This window comes from Lepidochelys olivacea, assembly GCF_965140295.1.
Source record: "Lepidochelys olivacea isolate rLepOli2 genome assembly, chromosome: 8".
Classification (NCBI taxonomy): domain Eukaryota; kingdom Metazoa; phylum Chordata; order Testudines; family Cheloniidae; genus Lepidochelys; species Lepidochelys olivacea.
In genome coordinates, this window is record NC_140418.1 from 53,346,547 (window position 1) to 53,366,036 (window position 19,490).

The 19,490-nt window shown below is 42.4% G+C and overlaps 1 protein-coding gene across 2 annotated transcripts in view; it reads left to right on the forward strand.

Moving 5' to 3' along the window:
* XPR1 (xenotropic and polytropic retrovirus receptor 1) overlaps positions 1 to 19,490 on the forward strand; it is a 238,174-nt gene that overhangs the window by 171,609 nt on the left and 47,075 nt on the right. For both annotated transcript variants that reach the window (XM_084637868.1, XM_084637867.1), the window contains exons 8-11: positions 3,391 to 3,578; positions 6,071 to 6,250; positions 10,424 to 10,589; positions 12,493 to 12,687. In XM_084637868.1, coding sequence (XP_084493994.1) covers positions 3,391 to 3,578; positions 6,071 to 6,250; positions 10,424 to 10,589; positions 12,493 to 12,687 — 729 coding nt within the window. The remainder of the gene's footprint in view (positions 1 to 3,390; positions 3,579 to 6,070; positions 6,251 to 10,423; positions 10,590 to 12,492; positions 12,688 to 19,490) is intronic.

Sequence of the window (19,490 nt, forward strand, 5' to 3'; positions counted from 1 at the left end):
GATTGCATGTTGATAAATGCAATATCAGAACCTGAACAGAAAAGAACTGAAGCAGGTTGTGACCCCCTTGGGGGCATCAGAACAGAGAGAACCTCTCATCTGTTAACATATTGAATGCCTCTTGTACCATAGCTTTAACTTGCCTACTAAGTGTCAGTTGATGAAGGTGTAACAGCTAAATATGTGGTGTTATTGACTTTAGTAATTGGTCTGACCTGAAGTATTAGAGCGAGGTGAATAGCAGGTTAGTAAGGCAAGCCTTTCAACTCACTCTTTGACCATAGAAATCTGGGGGTAACCAGTAAACACTATCATGGTGCTCTTATACTAGTCTTCATTTACACACACCACAAAAGTGCTACATCATCATCATGTTCCCATTACGCCTCTGGCGTTTAGGGCAGCAACGAAGATCCTCCACTTCTCTGTTTCTGGCAGGTTTTTTCAATGGTTCCCCAGCTGTGCCCCAGGTTTTTCAACTTGGCTTCCACAGCTCTTTGCCATGTTTTCGGGTGGACTCGTTTTTGCTTGCCTTCAGGTGTCCATATTATTGCTACTCTGGTGATGGAATCAGTTTCTATCTGAAGCGCGCTGCCAATCCATCTCCACTGCCTCCTGGCACTGATGGTGCTCGTATCCTCTTGGCTGCACTGTGTCAATAGATCTTGGTTTGAGATTGTTCTGGGCCAAAAGATACGGAGGATTTTTCTGAGGCAGGTTGTATGGAATGAAGACAGTTTAGACATGTCATACTTTCTCATTCCCCAGCATTCTTGAATGTTGAAAGTACGGAACTCTGATAAATTCTGAGTTTGATTTTTGTGTTGTATTTTGATGATTTCCAGACTGTATTTAAGCTCCTGAAGGTGTTCCTGGCTTTATTGATTTTGTTCCGGATATCCTGGCTTGCTCCACCATCCTGGTTGATGGTGCTCCCCAAGTGTATGAATATGTTCTCACCAATGTAGAAACAATCTTCTATCCGTACTGGTGCTACATATTTTGCCATAAAGGACCGTCTCTTCTCGAGAAGTCAGAACTGCAGTAACAACAGAGTTGCAGGTCAAGCTTAGAGTGCATTGACAGAGCAATATAGGGAGGATTTTACATGTTATCAGCCCACAACACTATCTAGTTCAGGCCAGTCCTAATAGTGCTTCATTTTCATGAGCAGAATCATCCATAACACTGGAAATAAAAAGGAAACGGTTGAAAGTGGTTTTTGGTTAGACCTCCAATAAACTGTTCTTGATTTGTTGTCAGACTTGTCGTCCCTTCTTCAATACAGGCAGAGACTGACTCCTAGGCCAACTGAAATTATACAGAAAATAATGGTGAAAACTGATGCATAACAATTTTCACTATTTATATGGTGCTGTAATTTTGCATGGCAATTAGATTTTTTTAAGACTTAACAAATAGACCCCTCAAACTCTCTCCCACTTGTGGTTCTCAGGTTCTGTCCTAGCTCTGGTACACCTAATGGGGCAAGATCCCCACTCATCCTTGCCTTTTACCAAGAATTGATAAGTGTAATTTATTCTCATGATGCTCCATCATAATTCTTCATAGTGTTTCCAGTTCAATACTTTTGGGTCTGCTTTGCCCAGAGCAAACAGGTTGATATCCACTGTCTGTCCCTTTCTATGTGTAATTGTTTCTTCCCTTTATTTGCAAGCAACCCCCTGATCTTGCATGCCCCTGGCTCAAAATAAAGTTCAGATGTATATTTTCACTGTTCCTACCATAAACTAACTTAGCTGTCACCCTCTTCAGGACATTTTTAGTAAAATCCTTTTGTATGCTAATTAGACTTCTGCTGATTTGGCTCTGTGTTACCTGAAACCTGTTTAAATTTATATCCAAGAGCGATAATGCTAAGGGACAATATTTGTATAATTCCTCCTTATCCATAATTTCTATCTCAGTAATTCCAAGCAATATGAATGTCGGCCAGATGAATGAAAATGATTAGAGACCATTTCATGTGGAGAGACTGAAAAGATTGGTGCTATTTAGTTTAGAGAGGAATTGAATAAGACGGTGCGGTGGAAAAAAATTAATTGACACAGAGCAGTTAAATTGGGTGCTCCTGTCCAGCCTTTCTATTAAATAAATAAATAAATAAAAGATTGGGAAGGAGCAGGAGGGAGAAGGGAATATTCAATGAAACTGAAATTGATTAAAAAAACCAATTTAACTCACCCATCAGTAACAAACCTTGCCTTGGGCAATCAAGAGGGTAAAATTTTACAAGGTTGCCTGGGCTGGACAAAGATAAAGCTTCTAGTTTAAAGAGTTGATTGCTCCCTTTGTTCAGTCCTACAAGCTTTTGAAGACCCATGTGTTTTTACTGCACCTCAAATGGCAATCTGCATTTCACCAACCTCACTACAGTGTGTTGAATTTAGTGAATAGACAGATTTAGCCCTGGTTTAAATAGTGTGTATTGTATTTCATTGGCTTGGTCTGAGGCTAAAATATTTGTTCCTCCATTTGCAGAGAAAAAATGAGGCTTTGAGAATTTTTTTGTTTAACCACAAACTTGGAAGAATGTTCAGCTTCTTCTAGTTACAATTCCTGCTGGTACCAATGCTTCAGTTTCACATGATGCCTACCAGTAAGGGAGTAGGATGTTGTTGATGGCCTGAGTGGGAGATGGAGCAGAGCTAGTAATCACTGGCATGTTCAGAAGTAGTCATACAAAAATGTAATATTTTCTTCTAAGCTGGGGCAGAAACAAATTGGGGTAAAAGGAGACTTAAAATACAGTGAGGACAGTTAACCATTGGAACAATTTACCCTGGATTGTGGTGGATTCTCCATCACTGGAAACCTAAGATTGAATGGGTTTTTTCTAAAAGATCTGCTCTAGATCAAAAAGGAATTAATTTGGGGAAGTCCTATGGCCTGTGCTATTCAGTAGGAGTTATATTAGATGATCAAAGTGGTTCCTTCTGGTGTAATAATCTATGAATCCCTGATGTTTGACCATCTTAAATTTTACTTATGAGGTGAGGCTTGGGAAGACAGGTGTACTGTTTAATACCAAATAAAGCTTAACTTTGATCATTTGGCAAAAAAGAGGAAACTCAGACCACCACATGCAACTTCTCTTGTTTGGCTGAGGTCAAGTGACAGATCTTCTCCCATCCCCAAGAACAAAGCGAGTCAGAACTTCAATCTGGATTTAGGGCAAAGGGTCTTGTCTCCCCACTGTGTTCTACTAGCTAGACTATGAGGCTCTGGATTAAGAGTACTACCCCTTTCTTGTGGGGTATGTATATTATCTGCTCTTTACCTTAGGATCAGCATAAAGAAGCAGAGAATTGTTTTGGCCTGCAACATGGCATGTATGATATGATTATGCACTTAAATTCTCTCTGGCAGGTGTGTTTTTTATAGAGGGACCAAATGTGTGGCCACTGGTGAGAATCTATCGAGGTGGCTTTCTCCTGATAGAATTCCTCTTCCTCCTGGGCATCAATACATATGGCTGGAGGCAGGCTGGAGTGAATCATGTCCTCATCTTTGAACTCAATCCCCGCAGCAATTTATCCCATCAGCATCTCTTTGAGGTAAGCATAACAAGCCACAAGAGCCACGGTGCATTTTAAACATCAGCAGAATAAATCATCCTGTTTCCTTGGAATGAATGGTAACATAACTATCGAGAGAAGGTTCAGGAAAGGCCAACAAAAATGATTAGAAGTATGGAGCTGCCTCCATATGCGGAGAGATAAATAAGCCTGGGACTTTTCAGCTTGGAAAAGACACGACTAAGGAGGGGATATGGTAGAGGTCTACAAAATCATGACTGGTGTGGAGAAATTAAATAAGGAAGTGTTACTTACACCTTCTCATAACCCAGGAACTAGAGGTCACCAAATGAAATTAATAGGCAGCAAGTTTAAAACAAACAAAAGGAAGTATTTCTTCACCCAAACCACAGTCGGCCCGTAGAATTCTTTGCCAGAGATTGTTGTGAAGGCCAAGATTATAACAGGGTTCAAAAAAGAACTAGATAAATTCATAGAGGATAGGTCCATCAATGGCTATTAGCCAGGATAGGCAGGGATGGTGTCTCTAGCCTCTGTTTGCCAGAAGCTGGGAATGGGTGACAGGCGATGGATCACTTGATGATTCCTGTTCTGTTCATTCCCTCTGAAGCACCTGGCATTGGCCACTGTCAGAAGACAGGCTACTGGACTAGATGGCCCTGTGGTCTGACCCTGTAGGATGTTCTTAAGTCAAGAAAAGGAGGTTACTGATGTGTTACTGATTTCTTTCAGAGTAACAGCCGTGTTAGTCTGTATTCGCAAAAAGAAAAGGAGTACTTGTGGCACCTTAGAGACTAACCAATTTATTTGAGCATAAGCTTTCGTGAGCTACAGCTCACTTCATCGGATGCATACTGTGGAAACTGCAGAAGACGACATATACACAGAGACCATGAAACAATACCTCCTCCCACCCCACTCTCCTGCTGGTAATAGCTTATCTAAAGTGATCACTCTCCTTACAATGTGTATGAAAATTAAGGTGGGCCATTTCCAGCACAAATCCAGTTTTTCTCGCCCCCCCCCCCCTTTTCCAAAAACCACACACACAAACTCACTCTCCTGCTGGTAATAGCTTATCCAAAGAGACCACTCTCCTTACAATGTGTATGAAAATCAAGGTGGGCCATTTCCAGCACAAATCCAGGTTTTCTCACCACCACCACCCCCAAAAAACACACACACACAAACTCACTCTCCTGCTGGTAATAGCTCATCCAAAGTGACCACTTTCCCTACAATGTGCATGATAATCAAGGTGGGCCATTTCCAGCACAAATCCAGGTTTTCTCAGCTTCCCCCCCCCAACACACACACACAGACTCACTCTCCTGCTGGCAATAGCTCATCCAAACTGACCGCTCCCCTTACAATGTGTATGATAATCAAGGTGGGCCATTTCCAGCATAAATCCAAGTTTAACCAGAACGTCTGGGGGGGTGGGGGAGGGGTAGGAAAAAACAAGGGAAAATAGGCTACCTTGCATAATGACTTAGCCACTCCCAGTCTCTATTTAAGCCTAAATTAATAGTATCCAATTTGCAAATGAATTCCAATTCAGCAGTTTCTCTCTGGAGTCTGGATTTGAAGTTTTTTTGTTGTAAGATAGCGACCTTCATGTCTGTAATTGCGTGACCAGAGAGATTGAAGTGTTCTCCGACTGGTTTATGAATGTTATAATTCTTGACATCTGATTTGTGTCCATTTATTCTTTTGCGTAGAGACTGTCCAGTTTGACCAATGTACATGGCAGAGGGGCATTGCTGGCTCATGATGGCATATATCACATTTGTGGAATGTGCAGGTGAACGAGCCTCTGATAGTGTGGCTGATGTTATTAGGCCCTGTGATGGTGTCCCCTGAATAGATACGTGGGCACAGTTGGCAACGGGCTTTGTTGCAAGGATAGGTTCCTGGGTTAGTGGTTCTGTTGTGTGGTATGTGGTTGTTGGTGAGTATTTGCTTCAGGTTGGGGGGCTGTCTGTAGGCAAGGACTGGCCTATCTTCCAAGATTTGTGAGAGTGTTGGGTCATCCTTCAGGATAGGTTGTAGATCCTTAATAATGCGTTGGAGGGGTTTTGGTTGGGGGCTGAAGGTGACGGCTAGTGGCGTTCTGTTATTTTCTTTGTTAGGCCTGTCCTGTAGTAGGTGACTTCTGGGACAGACAGAACCTGGATTTGTGCTGGAAATGGCCCACCTTGATTATCATGCACATTGTAGGGAGAGTGGTCACTTTGGATGAGCTATTACCAGCAGGAGAGTGGGGTGGGAGGAGGTATTGTTTCATGGTCTCTGTGTATATAATGTCTTCTGCAGTATGCATCCGATGAAGTGAGCTGTAGCTCACGAAAGCTTATGCTCAAATAAATTGGTTAGTCTCTAAGGTGCCACAAGCACTCCTTTTCTTTTTACTGATTTGATTATAGTGATGAAAGCAACTCTTCCTTGGGCTCTATAATATGGAATTCAGAATTTTCTTAACTTCGTTTCTCTCCTCCATCTTTTATTAGATTGCTGGATTCCTTGGGATGTTGTGGTGCTTGAGCCTGCTGGCATGTATATATGGCAAATTCACCCATGTCCCTATGCAGGTGAACCCACTCATCTTGTATGGATTCATGTTGCTTTTCCTCATCAACCCCACCAAAACTTTGTATTACAAGTCCCGGTTTTGGCTGCTCAAACTGTTGGTAAGTCTGGAACCTCGTACAAATTCAAGAGAAACTGATGTGGCTAATTGAACTTAAGTAGTTGAAGTGTGTCCAAATACATCACTAATTTTCAGACTTGGAAGTGTAGGCCACACAATTTTATGCATGCTTTGATTCAATAGTACTCAAGCAAGTCCGTGCGTAAAGAATTAGATGTGTATTTGTTGAGCATAGAGTTACAGAAGTTACTCTCAGTCTTTGTACTATTTCTGTTATGCTCTTCATACCAAGGGTATGTACACACACACAAAAATAAGCATATGTGGTGTATGCATGCACATACAAATGTACCATATAGCTTTCCTCATGTCTCAGTCATGCTCACTGTATCTCTTCCCTAGCAAAGTAGTTTGGGTAACATTACAAAGGGCTGCAAAGCAAAACTGACAGAATGCTGTTTGCCCAAACTGAAAATGGGCCAATACTCAAATAGAGTATTCATGGGTGGCAGACTATAGCTGAGGTAACTTTCCTTTTATAATAACTAGTTGAAACTACTTTTTCAACATTTCTTTTCTATACTTGTTCTGAATGAGAGAGATTAATATTTTAGTATTGGCTATTGTTTCCCTAGTAACAAAAATCTGTAAAAAATGAATGGAAACATATGCTAATGCAATATTAAGATTATAAATGTAAACATCAAACCAGTAGTTTTCAGCCATCTTGACCCAGGGATCTCTTTCCAGTTTTTCCCAGAATGCATATACCCCTGCCGCCACACCATATGCCCACACACCCTTTAATTTTCATTACTTTTAATCAGATTGATTCTGTCATCTTTTCACTCTTGCTGTTACTGCTGTGAAGGCTTGGGTTCTGTCTGGGCTTCTTAGAAGACTTGAAATTTTCTGGCTAAATAATTTTTTGCTCAATTTGCACTGTAAAAATACTGAGTGATTTGCAGGAGGGAGGATTAAGGCCGTATAGGTGGGTCCTGGAGTATCCTCCTCTGTGGAATTATTTTGCTAACACTTGCTAAATATTTTTTAAATGGTGCTATCTGGAACAATTCAAAGATAAGACATAAAATTGGTTTTCAGCATGAACATGTATATGCATATACAAGTAGACATTAAGTGTATTCAGATTTTGTTTATATACATCTTATTTTAATCTTTAAGGGTTCAATTTTCTAATAGTTTTAACATGCTGAGTCCCTGCTCCTTTTATGCTCCCTTCTTTTCCTTTTCCCTTTCATCATTCAACAGATCACCCTCTCTCTTACTCACAAGTGCTTTTTCAGATGCAATCTTGCTCCTTTCTCCTCCCCTCCTTTCTTCAGTCCCTAGCCTGGCCACCTGTATTACTGCCGCCTTATCTGAGGGAAGCTAGGCTAGTCTCCAGCCTCCCCCTCCCACACTCCATCCCCATTGGAAATAAATTAGCAGGGAGTTTATTAGGGTCCATCCTGGTTCAGTTTTTGCCTTCCGTTGAGGAACAGAAGACATCTCTCACCTCCAGATGCTCTGCAACATAAACTAGTTATATTTCACTCTGACACAAAGGCGGGGTTTTCCAGACCAATATTAGTTCTTGAAGGGAATACAACACTTTTTTCCATAAAAGGAACTATAATTGGTTTTATTTCTGTGGGGAGTGATTGTGTGGGTTCCAGTCTCTCAATTATAGCATTATTGTGGCACCACTAGGATAGGCACAGTGAAACATATTGGCATGATAGAGCTAGAAAGGAAGCACTCGAAGTCTTCGCAATGACAGCAGCTTTGGAAATTCTGCACAAAGTCAAAGGACCTCACACAGTTGTGCCCATAAGGTAGTAAATGAGACTTTTTTCCCCCCTGTAGTCCCCCATCACTGAAATAACAAGCTCTGATTCATGCATGGCAGGTTACCTGCACAGCTTCTTAGCAGACAGATTGCACATTTTGCTTCACATTAAGCATTGCAACTGCTGTGTGTAAGTTAATGAACAAAGACTAGTTGATGGACTACATTGGGAGTGATGGTGGCAAGCGGAGATAACACAATAATGAAATGAATTGAGCTAGCAAAACTATTAAAATATAAAAAAGCAACTTCTGCAATTATTACTGCAATAACCAGAGTTCACAGGTGCAATCTAGTTAATAGTTTTCTTTGTAAGAAACCTTGGAGGTTGACACATCTACGTGAATCAGAAAAGCTTGCCCCTTGTGACTAATTGGAATCTAAAGGAGAGAAGCCACTTATACAAAAGGTTTCTAATGCACAAATCTCATTGCCCATTTTGACACTAACAATAGACACTTAGTCCCATTTATTTATCTTGGGTACAAATTCAAAACTATGTATTTCATTAGCTTCATCCAGTATATTCTGTGCCTTTGGACAACTCTCTGGGCTGGTATACACAACTTTTTTACCGCTTTCACTATATCTATTTAGAAATAGATTGTGGTATAATCCACCCATTGTGTGAACAGTGACATTGGTATGGCATTTGCATCAGAATAGTTTTTCTTTATTTCTGTCCAAATTTATTGAAATTTGCTGTATGTTATAAGCATCTTTATATGGGTGTACCTGTGTCCATGCTAGAGGTTGTAGTGAATTAATCACCTCTCTGTCTAAACTGATATAGTGAAAGAACAAAAACTTTGTGTATAATAGCACTTTGGCTGTGAACTCAGTAAGGCATAGTGAACTGACACCTACAGGCTTGAGGTCTCTTAAGGAGAGATGGCTCACAAAATGCAAGATGACCTTAATGTTGCAAAATAATACAGTACATTTAACTATATGTAAGGCCAAAAAGCAAACAGACCACATGAAAGAATAGCTATAGGGGCAATTTATGTTCACCCAGATATTATCAAAGAGGGGTTCTGACTACATAAGAATTTTTTATGAGTTAGCCAGGAAAGATCCCTCCTGGCCATATTAGAGCTCATTCTGCTAGGGCTCGAGCAGTTTACCTGAGATATGTAGAGCAGCGACGTGGTGCTTGATTCACCCATTTACCTAGCACAGGCCTCCAGATCAGATGCCAGTATTGCCACATAGCTGAACCCTTCAGCTGAGAACGATTGTCCCTAACTCTCATGTGCTTCTTCTTGGGCTTTGTGATGTGCATTGTCCTAGAGGAACACAGCTGTGTCTCTAGTTCACACACTGAAATGTAGTCTTTAAAGTAGCTGTGGCTTGATCCATTCATTGCTTTGAAGATTAGGACCAAAGTCTTAAACTGGCATCAGAAACTGACTAGGAGCCAGTGGAGAGACTTGAGCAAAGCCCTGATGTGCTGTGTTCTGTTTTCTTCCAGTGTCTGCCCTGCATATTAATAGTAGAAACCTTTTACTCCTCTACAGATCAGTTTTACCCAGTGTTTTCTTAATAGAAAGCTTCATAAATGTCTGAACTGCAGGACAATACTGGTGTTATCTTTTAGTTACTATAACTAACCAGTCAGGGTCAGTTGTAATCAAAGGTAACGGAGCATGAACATTGCCTGCTTTGAAAGGAGTGTAACTGCTGTCAAGCCTTGGAGGGAAAGTAGGCTGGGATGGAGAGGGAGTCTGATTAATATTTGACAGTTAAAATTTCCTCTGCTTTTTTAATGTAACCCTTTAAACTCTTGAGGGATTTGGGGGCCCTACATTAAGGTTGAACACTGCAGACACATGGTCTTAGGGGTTGGTATACGAATCTCAGTCAAGGTCAGATTAGAGGCCAAGATAGTGGTCCTGGACCTAGTGGGTGTCTGGTGTGGAATGGGGAAGAAGCATACTAAGATGTGCAAGTGGTTATGGTGGAAATACTGGGGAGGAGGGGTCAGAAGCTATTGTCAGTGTCATAGATTGGGAAAGATTGGTTACATAGCACACTCTTAAGTGGGGATTGTGAGTTTCTTTGGAGAATCTTGGCTCTCGCTTTGAAGAGATTAAAAAACTCAGGCCAGCCAGAAGGGAAAGGCTGTGAATAACTGAACACAAGGGGAGGAAATGGATGTCTGAAAGAGGAAATGTTATGCTCAGTTCTTGTGAGCGACGGGGAAGTTCTATGCCAGGAGGAGTGATGAAATGGCAGATCTTTGGGGGGAGCAGTGTGATATTTCATGTTAATTCAGCACAGTCTCATCTCCTGCCACTGTACTGTCAGTCTGCTCTATTAATATCTTTCATGCTAACTTCATGCTGTTTTAATTCCCAGTTCCGGGTGTTCACAGCCCCCTTCCATAAGGTAGGCTTCGCAGATTTCTGGCTGGCCGATCAGCTCAACAGCTTGGCTGTGATACTTATGGACCTGGAGTACATGATCTGTTTCTACAGCTTTGAGCTCCAGTGGGACAACAGTGCCGGACTGTTGGCAGATACAGGTATAGTAGTGATGAAGATGTGATGGTAACAAATATGTATGAACACTTTGCCCAATAGTCCAGGAACATTGATACAAACTGAACATTTCAATAGGCAGATTATCTTTCTGTCCTTTAGCAAAAATTCTCCCAGTGACATAGGAAACTCATCCCATCATAAAACACAGCCCTAGAAATTTTATTCTCCCATCCCTTACTGCCCTATTTTCCAATCCATTCGTCTGGTATAACCTGCTTCTGTGACTGGGATGACCTGTGTTTTTCAAAACTTGTTTGCCAAGATTTTGAGGTGTTCTTTGGCAGAGGAAAGACACAGCAGTTTTCCAGGCTTGGCTGGCAGTTTTTCAGACTCTTTTCCAACCATGCAATCACAATTAGCCTTTTGTTGCTGCTTAGTGTTAGTGATTCATAGAAGCATTGCAAAGCTGATTACCAAGCATTCAGGGTTTATGGGGAAATAGTCTCATGAGGATTTTTTCCCCTAAGGGCTCTTCTCCTGAGGGTCTTCCATATTCCTAATACAATTGTGTGGGTTCCTTTCTGTTTGATCTGTGCTTTCCAGACTATTTCTTCCAGGTCCTATGTTTCAATGTTGTCTTTTCTTCTGGATGGAATGGCAGGAACTTTCTCAGAGCTCATTGGTGCCATTCATTATTCAATTACAGTTGGCATTGAGAGAGACAAGGGCTATGCACACTGCCTCCACATCATTACTAGCTTGGAGAGCAAGAGACGATATCTAAATTTTAACTCTGGTCTTCCCCATGGCAAAACATTATCTTATGCCTCTGGACGAGTCCACAGTCATTGTCTTTCCATTTTAACCAGTAACCACTGACAAATCATTTTGACAGTGGGCCTTCAGCATATATTGAGAGAACTTGAAGCCTGTTTTCTGCATACATTAGCATTACTTTCTATTCCTCCAGTCTTGCCTACTTCAGAACCTTCCACCTGGTTGTATTAAGGCTGCATTCTGAGGGTCTTTTCCCTGTAAGCATTAGAATTAAATTAAACTGTTTAAAACAAAAAACTGTGTATACTAAAGTTTTCTGCATCAAACTAAAAAGTGGAATAAGAACACAGTTTCCCCTGGAAGAAATACTGATTGATCGATCTGAGGGAGTGAACAAATTCTGTATATTGATCACCTGATGTTTTTCAGGAGTGCTGAGCACATTTTGGAAATTAAGCCATAAATGACTAGATATTCACTTGTGTAAGAATGTAACAGACTTTGGAATTTACACTTAACTCGTCGATTTTTCTGCCTTTTCCCCGTTACTTATTGGCAAAAATCATTGCACCCCTAAAAATGGGATTTTCTTATGCTAATTGGTGATGTGACCATATTAGGAAACCAACTCAAATCGGTTGATAGTTATAATTAAAGGGACACATTCAACTTGAAATCTACATGGCGAGATCCACACAAACAGGAGAAACATTGAAATTAAGTATACACGGTGCTATCAAATGCACAAAGTAAATAAAATAAAACAAAAGATTTTTTCCCCTATGCTTTCATTGATAGTAATCTTACTTGCTATGTGTAACAATACTAGGTTTTAAAATTTTCTAACTGCAGTGTGTTGTTTCAGCTGTCTCTCTTTAAACCCGAGCAGTGATCTCTCCTGTTATTGAAGGAAAGGGGTTTGGATCACCTTTCCTTGACTGAAACACCTGGTTGTGGGATTGAAAATGTTGAGATGCTAAATATAGATGCAAGTGCAAAGCATTGTGAATTGCACCGTTGCTTAGGATATTACAATTGCTGCTTCCAAAAGCTTAGTTTCACTCATCACTTCAAGGAAGGTAGAGGAAGTGAAACAATTGGAAGGGAATGAGAGAAGAAATTAAGTATTTTGTTTCCATGTCCACTGAAACATCTCTTCTCTTGTAGGTGATCAGATTTGTAACAGCTACTCCTACGGTGTGCGAGCAGTTGTCCAGTGCATCCCTGCTTGGTTGCGTTTTATCCAGTGCCTGCGCCGTTACCGTGACACCAAACGGGCCTTTCCTCATCTGGTTAATGCTGGCAAATACTCCACCACCTTCTTCATGGTGACATTTGCAGCCCTTTACAGCACTCACAAAGGTATTGGATTTAGTTATTTCACAAAACTTTGCAGAACCTCCTGCTGTCTTTTGTCAGTTTCTGCTCCTCAGTCATCTTTTCTCACAGTGGTGCTAACGTTTATAGAGAGAAAACAGGATTATGGATAGAGCCCTGCAAATCCATGGGTATCTGCTTTAATCCATGGACCACTTTTTTGGATAGCCGCTCAGATGCAGATACAAATTGTATATCCACACAGGGCTCTGACCATAACAGATTCACCAGAATGGAGTAGCTGCTGCTGTTACCCAGCCCCCAGGCTCCAGCTCCGCTCTCTGAATTGCACAGCAGCGGGTATAGCCCACTGGGTATTCTGGTAGTTGTAGTCCCCAGCTTGCTTGGACGGAGGAGGTAAACTACAACTCCTAGAAGGGAGTGAGCCTAGTGCCATTTTAAAAGAGGTATGGTGTGTGATTTAAATTAGCAGGCAGCAAGGACCCTGTGCTATGAGGGGGAGAGTAGTTATCGACACTCTCTGCCTGGGACTGGTCTGCATGCATTACTGCTCCTGCAGCTGCCTAGGGGTGTCTGAGCTTCCAACCCCTCCCCCCTCGGAGGGTGGCGCGACACGCAAGGGCCCAGGAGTGTAGCCTTCCTACCCAGAGTGGGGAACGAGGGATGGTGGGGGAAGGAGCAGGTGGTGGGGCAAGCGGTGTCCGGGGAGAAGTGGGCGGCGGTTGGGGGCTTGGCAGAGCCCTGCATCACTGTCAAGGGCACTGGAGCCTTCCTAAAAGTGGGGGGCTGGGGAGCTCGCCCTCCTGCCCAGAATGGGATGGGACTGAAAGCAGCCCCCTACCAGCCCCCAGGTCTCCCACCAAGGGCAAGTGGAGGGACCCCGGCTCCTCACAACTACCCACATGGCTCTCCCCGATCTGGCTCTGGCTGGCGGCGGGGGCTTCGGAGCTGCAGCTTGGCCATGATAAGAGCCAGGCGGGCAGCTGTGGGGAGCCGCAGCGGCCCTCCACCTGCCCTGGGTGGGGGGCCCGAGCAGCCCCCAGCCTGTGTCCCCACCGCCCCTACGTTCCCCAGGGCAGGTAGAGAGTCTGCAACTGCATGCTGGCTCCTCACAGTTGCCCGCCCGGCTCTTATCATGGGTGGGCTGCAGCTTCAAGGCCCCCACACCGTGGCTGGAGCAGGGCAGGGAGCTGGTGCGGAGTTGCAGACCCTCAACCTGCCATCAGCCGGGTGGGGACACAAGCCAGGGGCTGCTCTGAGCCACCGTTGTGCAACCCCCCTCTTCCCACCACCACCACCACAATAGGCAGGTTGAGGGTCCGCTGCAGCTCCCCACTGCTGCCCAGGTTCCCCGGCAGGGGTCACTTCTCATCTTGCGGGGAAGAAGTGAAGGGGGCAGGGTCTGCCCTGGTGAAAAGTGGAAGTGCCCTGGCCCCCCGGGTTCCAGCACCACTGGTCACTGCTGCATGGTGAACTATGGAGCTGTAAATTAGAGCCTTGCAAATCCATGGATATCTGCATCTGCGGATTCAGATATCCACCGACAACTTTTGTGGATCATGTGCGGATACGCATTTTTGTATCCGCGCAAGGCTCTAATTATGGATAGTACAAATTACATTCTTACCTCACCTCTTATTAAAAGGGTGACTGCTATAAAAGGTAAGAGAATACAGCAGAATTGAGGCACTGTGGATTGAATTACAGTAAATAACATTGTTTTAAAAAATGCATTGATAACTTTGATATCAGTTCATCCCACTTTTGGCACTGATTGAATCTTCCACTGCAACTGATGACTCCTCAGTGAAATAGGACCAGTCTGTAGCATTGATTCATGTATAGTATGATGCAGGCTCAGATAAACTTTCATCAGTTCAGTTCATTTTCTTCAATTTTCCTTCATAATAAAGTATAGTGATCTATTTAAAAGTAGTAGGATTTGTCCCCAAGAGTGGGAATTGAGAACTCAGTTTCCCATTCATATGAATATGAAATGTTTTCTTTTGGGTGGGGGAATGCAATTTTTTAATCAACAGCACTGTACTGTGCATTGTACTGCACGCTGTCTACCATCGTGAGAGAGGCATTTCAAAATTTCATTTGAAATTGTTGATCTATTCAGTGTAATTATAATGGGGCTTAAACGTAGTCCTTGGAGAATTTTAAGGGGAGGGTCAAAGGTTACTAGTGATAATGAGGCCGTCTCTTTCCCCTTCAGAAAGAAAATTCTGAAACACTAAGAAATTTCCCATCCTTTTCTTTCTGTGAATAGACACTAATTTTTGACTCTCTAGATGTGTAAGGAAATGGACTGAGCTCCTACTTTATGTAGTAGTTACCAGTTCCTTGGTATTCAAGGGCTACTGTCAGAGATCAAACTGAACAGAGCTGGTCCATTATTTAGGAAGGTAGGGGAGTGTGTCTTGTGCTAGGAAAAAGCCTCCTCTGGGTTTCATGTATATTTTTATCCCTTTTCCTTCTCAAGCTGGTGGGGAGTTGTTTCCAACCCATTTCACTGCCAATTGAGCTTTCTGATCCCTCAAGTTCCCTATCTCCGTGGAAACTGCAATTATTACTTGATTCTGCTCTTGTTGTGAAGGAAAAAGCTTTTAGCTCCTGCACTTCAGGCAGTCACCCTGTCTTTCATTGTTCTTTCTCCCCCAAGTCCCATGTCAGTCCAAAGCTTTATATTTTCCACTGAAATAGATGTCTGCTGTATCTACAGAAATTAGCAACAATATACACTTGTGAGGTAGTTACTCATCCATGTGTATGGTCAAGGCGATTGATAGAGAAATCAGAAAAATATACAAAGCTTCCTTCTAGCTGTCCTAGTAGGATGTTTCCTTCAGGTGGACACCAGGTTTAATAGAAAACCTTGCTGGTGCCAAGAGTTGGTGCTAGTTGGAAGTGGACTGGCATCTGGGAAATAATACAAATAAAACACAAGCCTTGAGCAATGTAGATGGCGTATAACGATGTATTAGTACAAGCTGTCTGAAGACTGAAAGTCAAACAATATTCATGAATGTATTTTGTATCCAAAGGTATATGCATGCTTCTCTTGGGGGGTGTTAAGTAGTAGACTTTGTCACGGCTGATAGCCGTCATGTTTGACTCCTCTGTCTGTCTCCCACCGTCACCTCCACAAAGACTATTCCCCCTAATAGTTAAGATATTCCCCTAGTGGGTTTTTTTTCTTCTGCTTTTCCCAGTCTGAGGCTGCAGTCTAATTAAAATCCCTTGCTCCTAAGCTAGGCAATCAAACAACAAATCTAGGATGTAAGGCTTGCAATTAATGCTTCTGATGTGAACCTGCCATACCTTCATTCAGGAGGACTGATTAAGTTTTTCACCATTAAGGGCGTTCCAAAATAGTCACTCTTATGAAGAGGGAGGAAATTGGTTGGGGGCAAGCTCAAAAATACGTGCTTGTAAAATATGCCTGTTTAATATAAGTTGGAGCTCTTCTTAGTCCCCTTGAATTTTGCACCTGTACCAATATCACTGACGGCAGGTTTCATTGCTACTGTGTATAATTTTACGTCTCTCTTCAAATCTGACACTTGGTCATAATGAGGTGTTTACATATCATAGAGACAGGGCCTGTTCAGATTGCTAGTTTAAACAAGGGCTACCCTAGAACACATCGTCTCATCCTTGGCATAGGGGAGGTGAATTGAGAAGATAATACTGTCATTTAAGGTTATTTGATTTTTGAAAAACAGAAATGGGCCACAGCTGAGGATGGGCAGAAACTGTTCTCACTCCAGTTTTCCAATCTCACCTCTCTCCAGCCATGTTCCTTCCCTCTTGCCCCGACGGCTCTTCTCTTCCATGCAACCTGGTGTTCCCCAACCCTTTATCAAAGGACCTCAGGGCCCAGCTGTCTCTGCTCGGCTCTGGTGAAGAAGTTACTACAGCCTTCTGGCCACACCCTGTTAATACCAGACACTTCTTTAAGGAGTGTCCCTATCAGTGCGCCCCTGTGCCTCAAATCAGAGATTTTAGGTAGCAGTGTCTGTTCAGCCTGCACGTGCGCTCTCCCTCCCTCATAGTCTACCTCAAGGCTATCCAACACTGTGCAGGTGAACCGCACTCAGTTCCTTCTCAATCACTCTTGGCCTGCAAGGGAGCGAGGAGTGAGCAGTTGTCCTTCCTTATCTGCATCATTAGCATATATAGTAATTGTTTTTTTCTTTTGTTCTCCTTAAAAGTTAGTGTTTTCTTTTTACCCCTTGTGTTTTTAAAAAAAAAAAAAAGAAAGAATTTCAGTTTGTTTCCCACCCTCTTCCAGGGGCATTTAGAAGACACTAAGTTCTTTCAAGTTTAAAAAAAAAAATTTAAATGGAAGAAGAAACTCAAAATCCTACAAAAAAGGGAAACTAGGTCAAATTGCTGAGTTGCCCAGTCGCTCTGGGGAAACTCTCGGCTGGCCAACGACTCAGCTTGGGAGCTTGGAGCCCTTTTTCTCGAGCCTTTGCAGGGGGAATGTGCTGGTCTTTTCGGCAACTCTACCCCCTTCGAAGTTGAAGGCTCTGATGATGATCCAAAGTCAGCACATACCCTGGAGACTGAAATGCCTTCTCCATAAGGAGGAGTGTTAACTTCAGTGCCCTGTTCTTGTGAGATCTCAGCTTTAGCTGGTGACAGAGGGAGCATTTCTGAGGGATATGGGACTCTCCCAGAAATGGTTGTAGGGGACAACCTTGGTTCAAGTGATCATGAGCTAATTCAGTTCAAACTGAACGGAAGGATGAACAAAAATAAATCTGCAACAAAGGTTTTTGATTTCAAAAGGGCTGACTTTCAAAAATTAAGGAAATTAGTTAGGGAAATGGATTGGACTGAAGAACTTATGGATTGAAAGGCAGAGGAGGCCTGGGATTACTTCAAGTCAAAGCTGCAGAAGCTATCGGAAGCCTACATCCCAAGAAAGGGGAAAAAATTCAGAGGCAGGAGTTGTAGACCAAGCTGGATGAGCAAGCATCTCAGAGAGGTGATTAAGAAAAAGCGAAAAGCATACAGGGAGTGGAAGACGGGAGGGATCAGCAAGGAAAGCTACCTTATTGAGGTCAGAACAAGTAGGGATAAAGAGAGAGAGACTAAAAGTCAAGTAGAGTTGGACCTTGCAAAGGGAATTAAAACCAATAGTAAAAGGTTCTATAGCCTTATAAATAAGAAGAAAACAAAGAAAGAAGAAGTGGGACCGCTAAACACTGAGGATGGAGTGGAGGTTAAGGATAATCTAGGCATGGCCCAATATCTAAACAAATACTTTGCCTCAATCTTTAATAAGACTAATGAGGATGTTAGGGATAATGGTAGCATGACAAATGGGAATGAGGATATGGAGGTAGATATTACCATATCTGAGGTAGAAGCGAAACTCTAACAGTTTAATGGGACTAAATCGGGGGGTCCAGATAATCTTCATCCAAGAATATTAAAGGAATTGGCACATGAAATTGCAAGCCCATTAGCAAGAATTTTTAATGAATCTGTAAACTCAGGGGTTGTACCATATGATTGGAGAATTGCTAACATAGTTCCTATTTTTAAGAAAGGAAAAAAGGTGATCCGGGTAACTACAAGCCTGTTAGTTTGACAACTGTAGTATGCAACGTCTTGGAAAAAATTTTGAAGGAGAAAGTAGTTAAGGACATTGAAGTCAATGGTAAATGGGACAAAATACAACATGGTTTTACAAAAGGTAAATCGTGACAAACCAACCTGATCTCCTTCTTTGAGAAAGTAAGAGATTTTTTAGACAAAAGAAACACAGTGGATCTAATTTACCTAGATTTCAGTAGGGAGTTTGATACCGTGCCACATGGGGAATTATTAGTTAAATTGGAAAAGATGGGGATCAATATAAAAATTGAAAGATGGATAAGGAATTGGTTGAAAGGGAGACTACAGCGGGTCATACTGAAAGGTGAACTGTCAGGCTGGAGGGAGGTTACCAGTGCAGTTCCTCAGGGATCGGTTTTGGGACCAATCTTATTTAATCTTTTTATTACTGACCTCGGCACAAAAAGTGGGAGTGTGCTAATAAAGTTTGCGGATGATACAAAGCTGGGAGGTATTGCCAATTTAGAGAAGGACCGGGATATCATACAGGAGGATCTGGATGACCTTGTAAACTAGAGTAATAGTAATAGGATGAAATTTAATCGTGAAAAGCATAAGTCATGCATGTAGGGATTAATAACAAGTATTTTAGTTATAAGCTGGGACGCATCAATTAGAAGTAACGGAGGAGGAGAAGAACCTTGGAGTATTGGTTGACCACAGGATGACCATGAGCCGCCAATGTGATATGGCCATGAAAAAAGCTAATGCAGTCTTGGGATGCATCAGGCGAGGTATTTCCAGTAGAGATAAGGAGGTGTTAGTACTGTTATACAAGGCACTGGTGAGACCTCATCTGGAATATTGTGTGCAGTTCTGGTCTCCTGTGTTTAAGAAGGATGAATTCAAACTTGAACAGGTACAGTGAAGGGTTACTAGGATGATCTGAGGAATGGAAAACCTGTCTTATGAAAGGAGACTCAAGGAGCTTGGCTTGTTTAACCTAACCAAAAGAAGGTGGGCCAGACAGACCTTGAACTGGACTCCCATTCTATAATGAGCCCATGCAGAGAGCTGAGCACCAGAGTGACTTCTGGTGCTAAGCAGATGGGCTGCTGTGCTTTACACCATCTGGAGCTTTTTTAGGGCCTGTGGCTTCATTCCTAGGCACATTAAATTACCCTACTCAAGCCTAGAGATCACAAACGTGCATATCACTATAGCCAGGTCTGTGTTCCATAGCTTGGGGC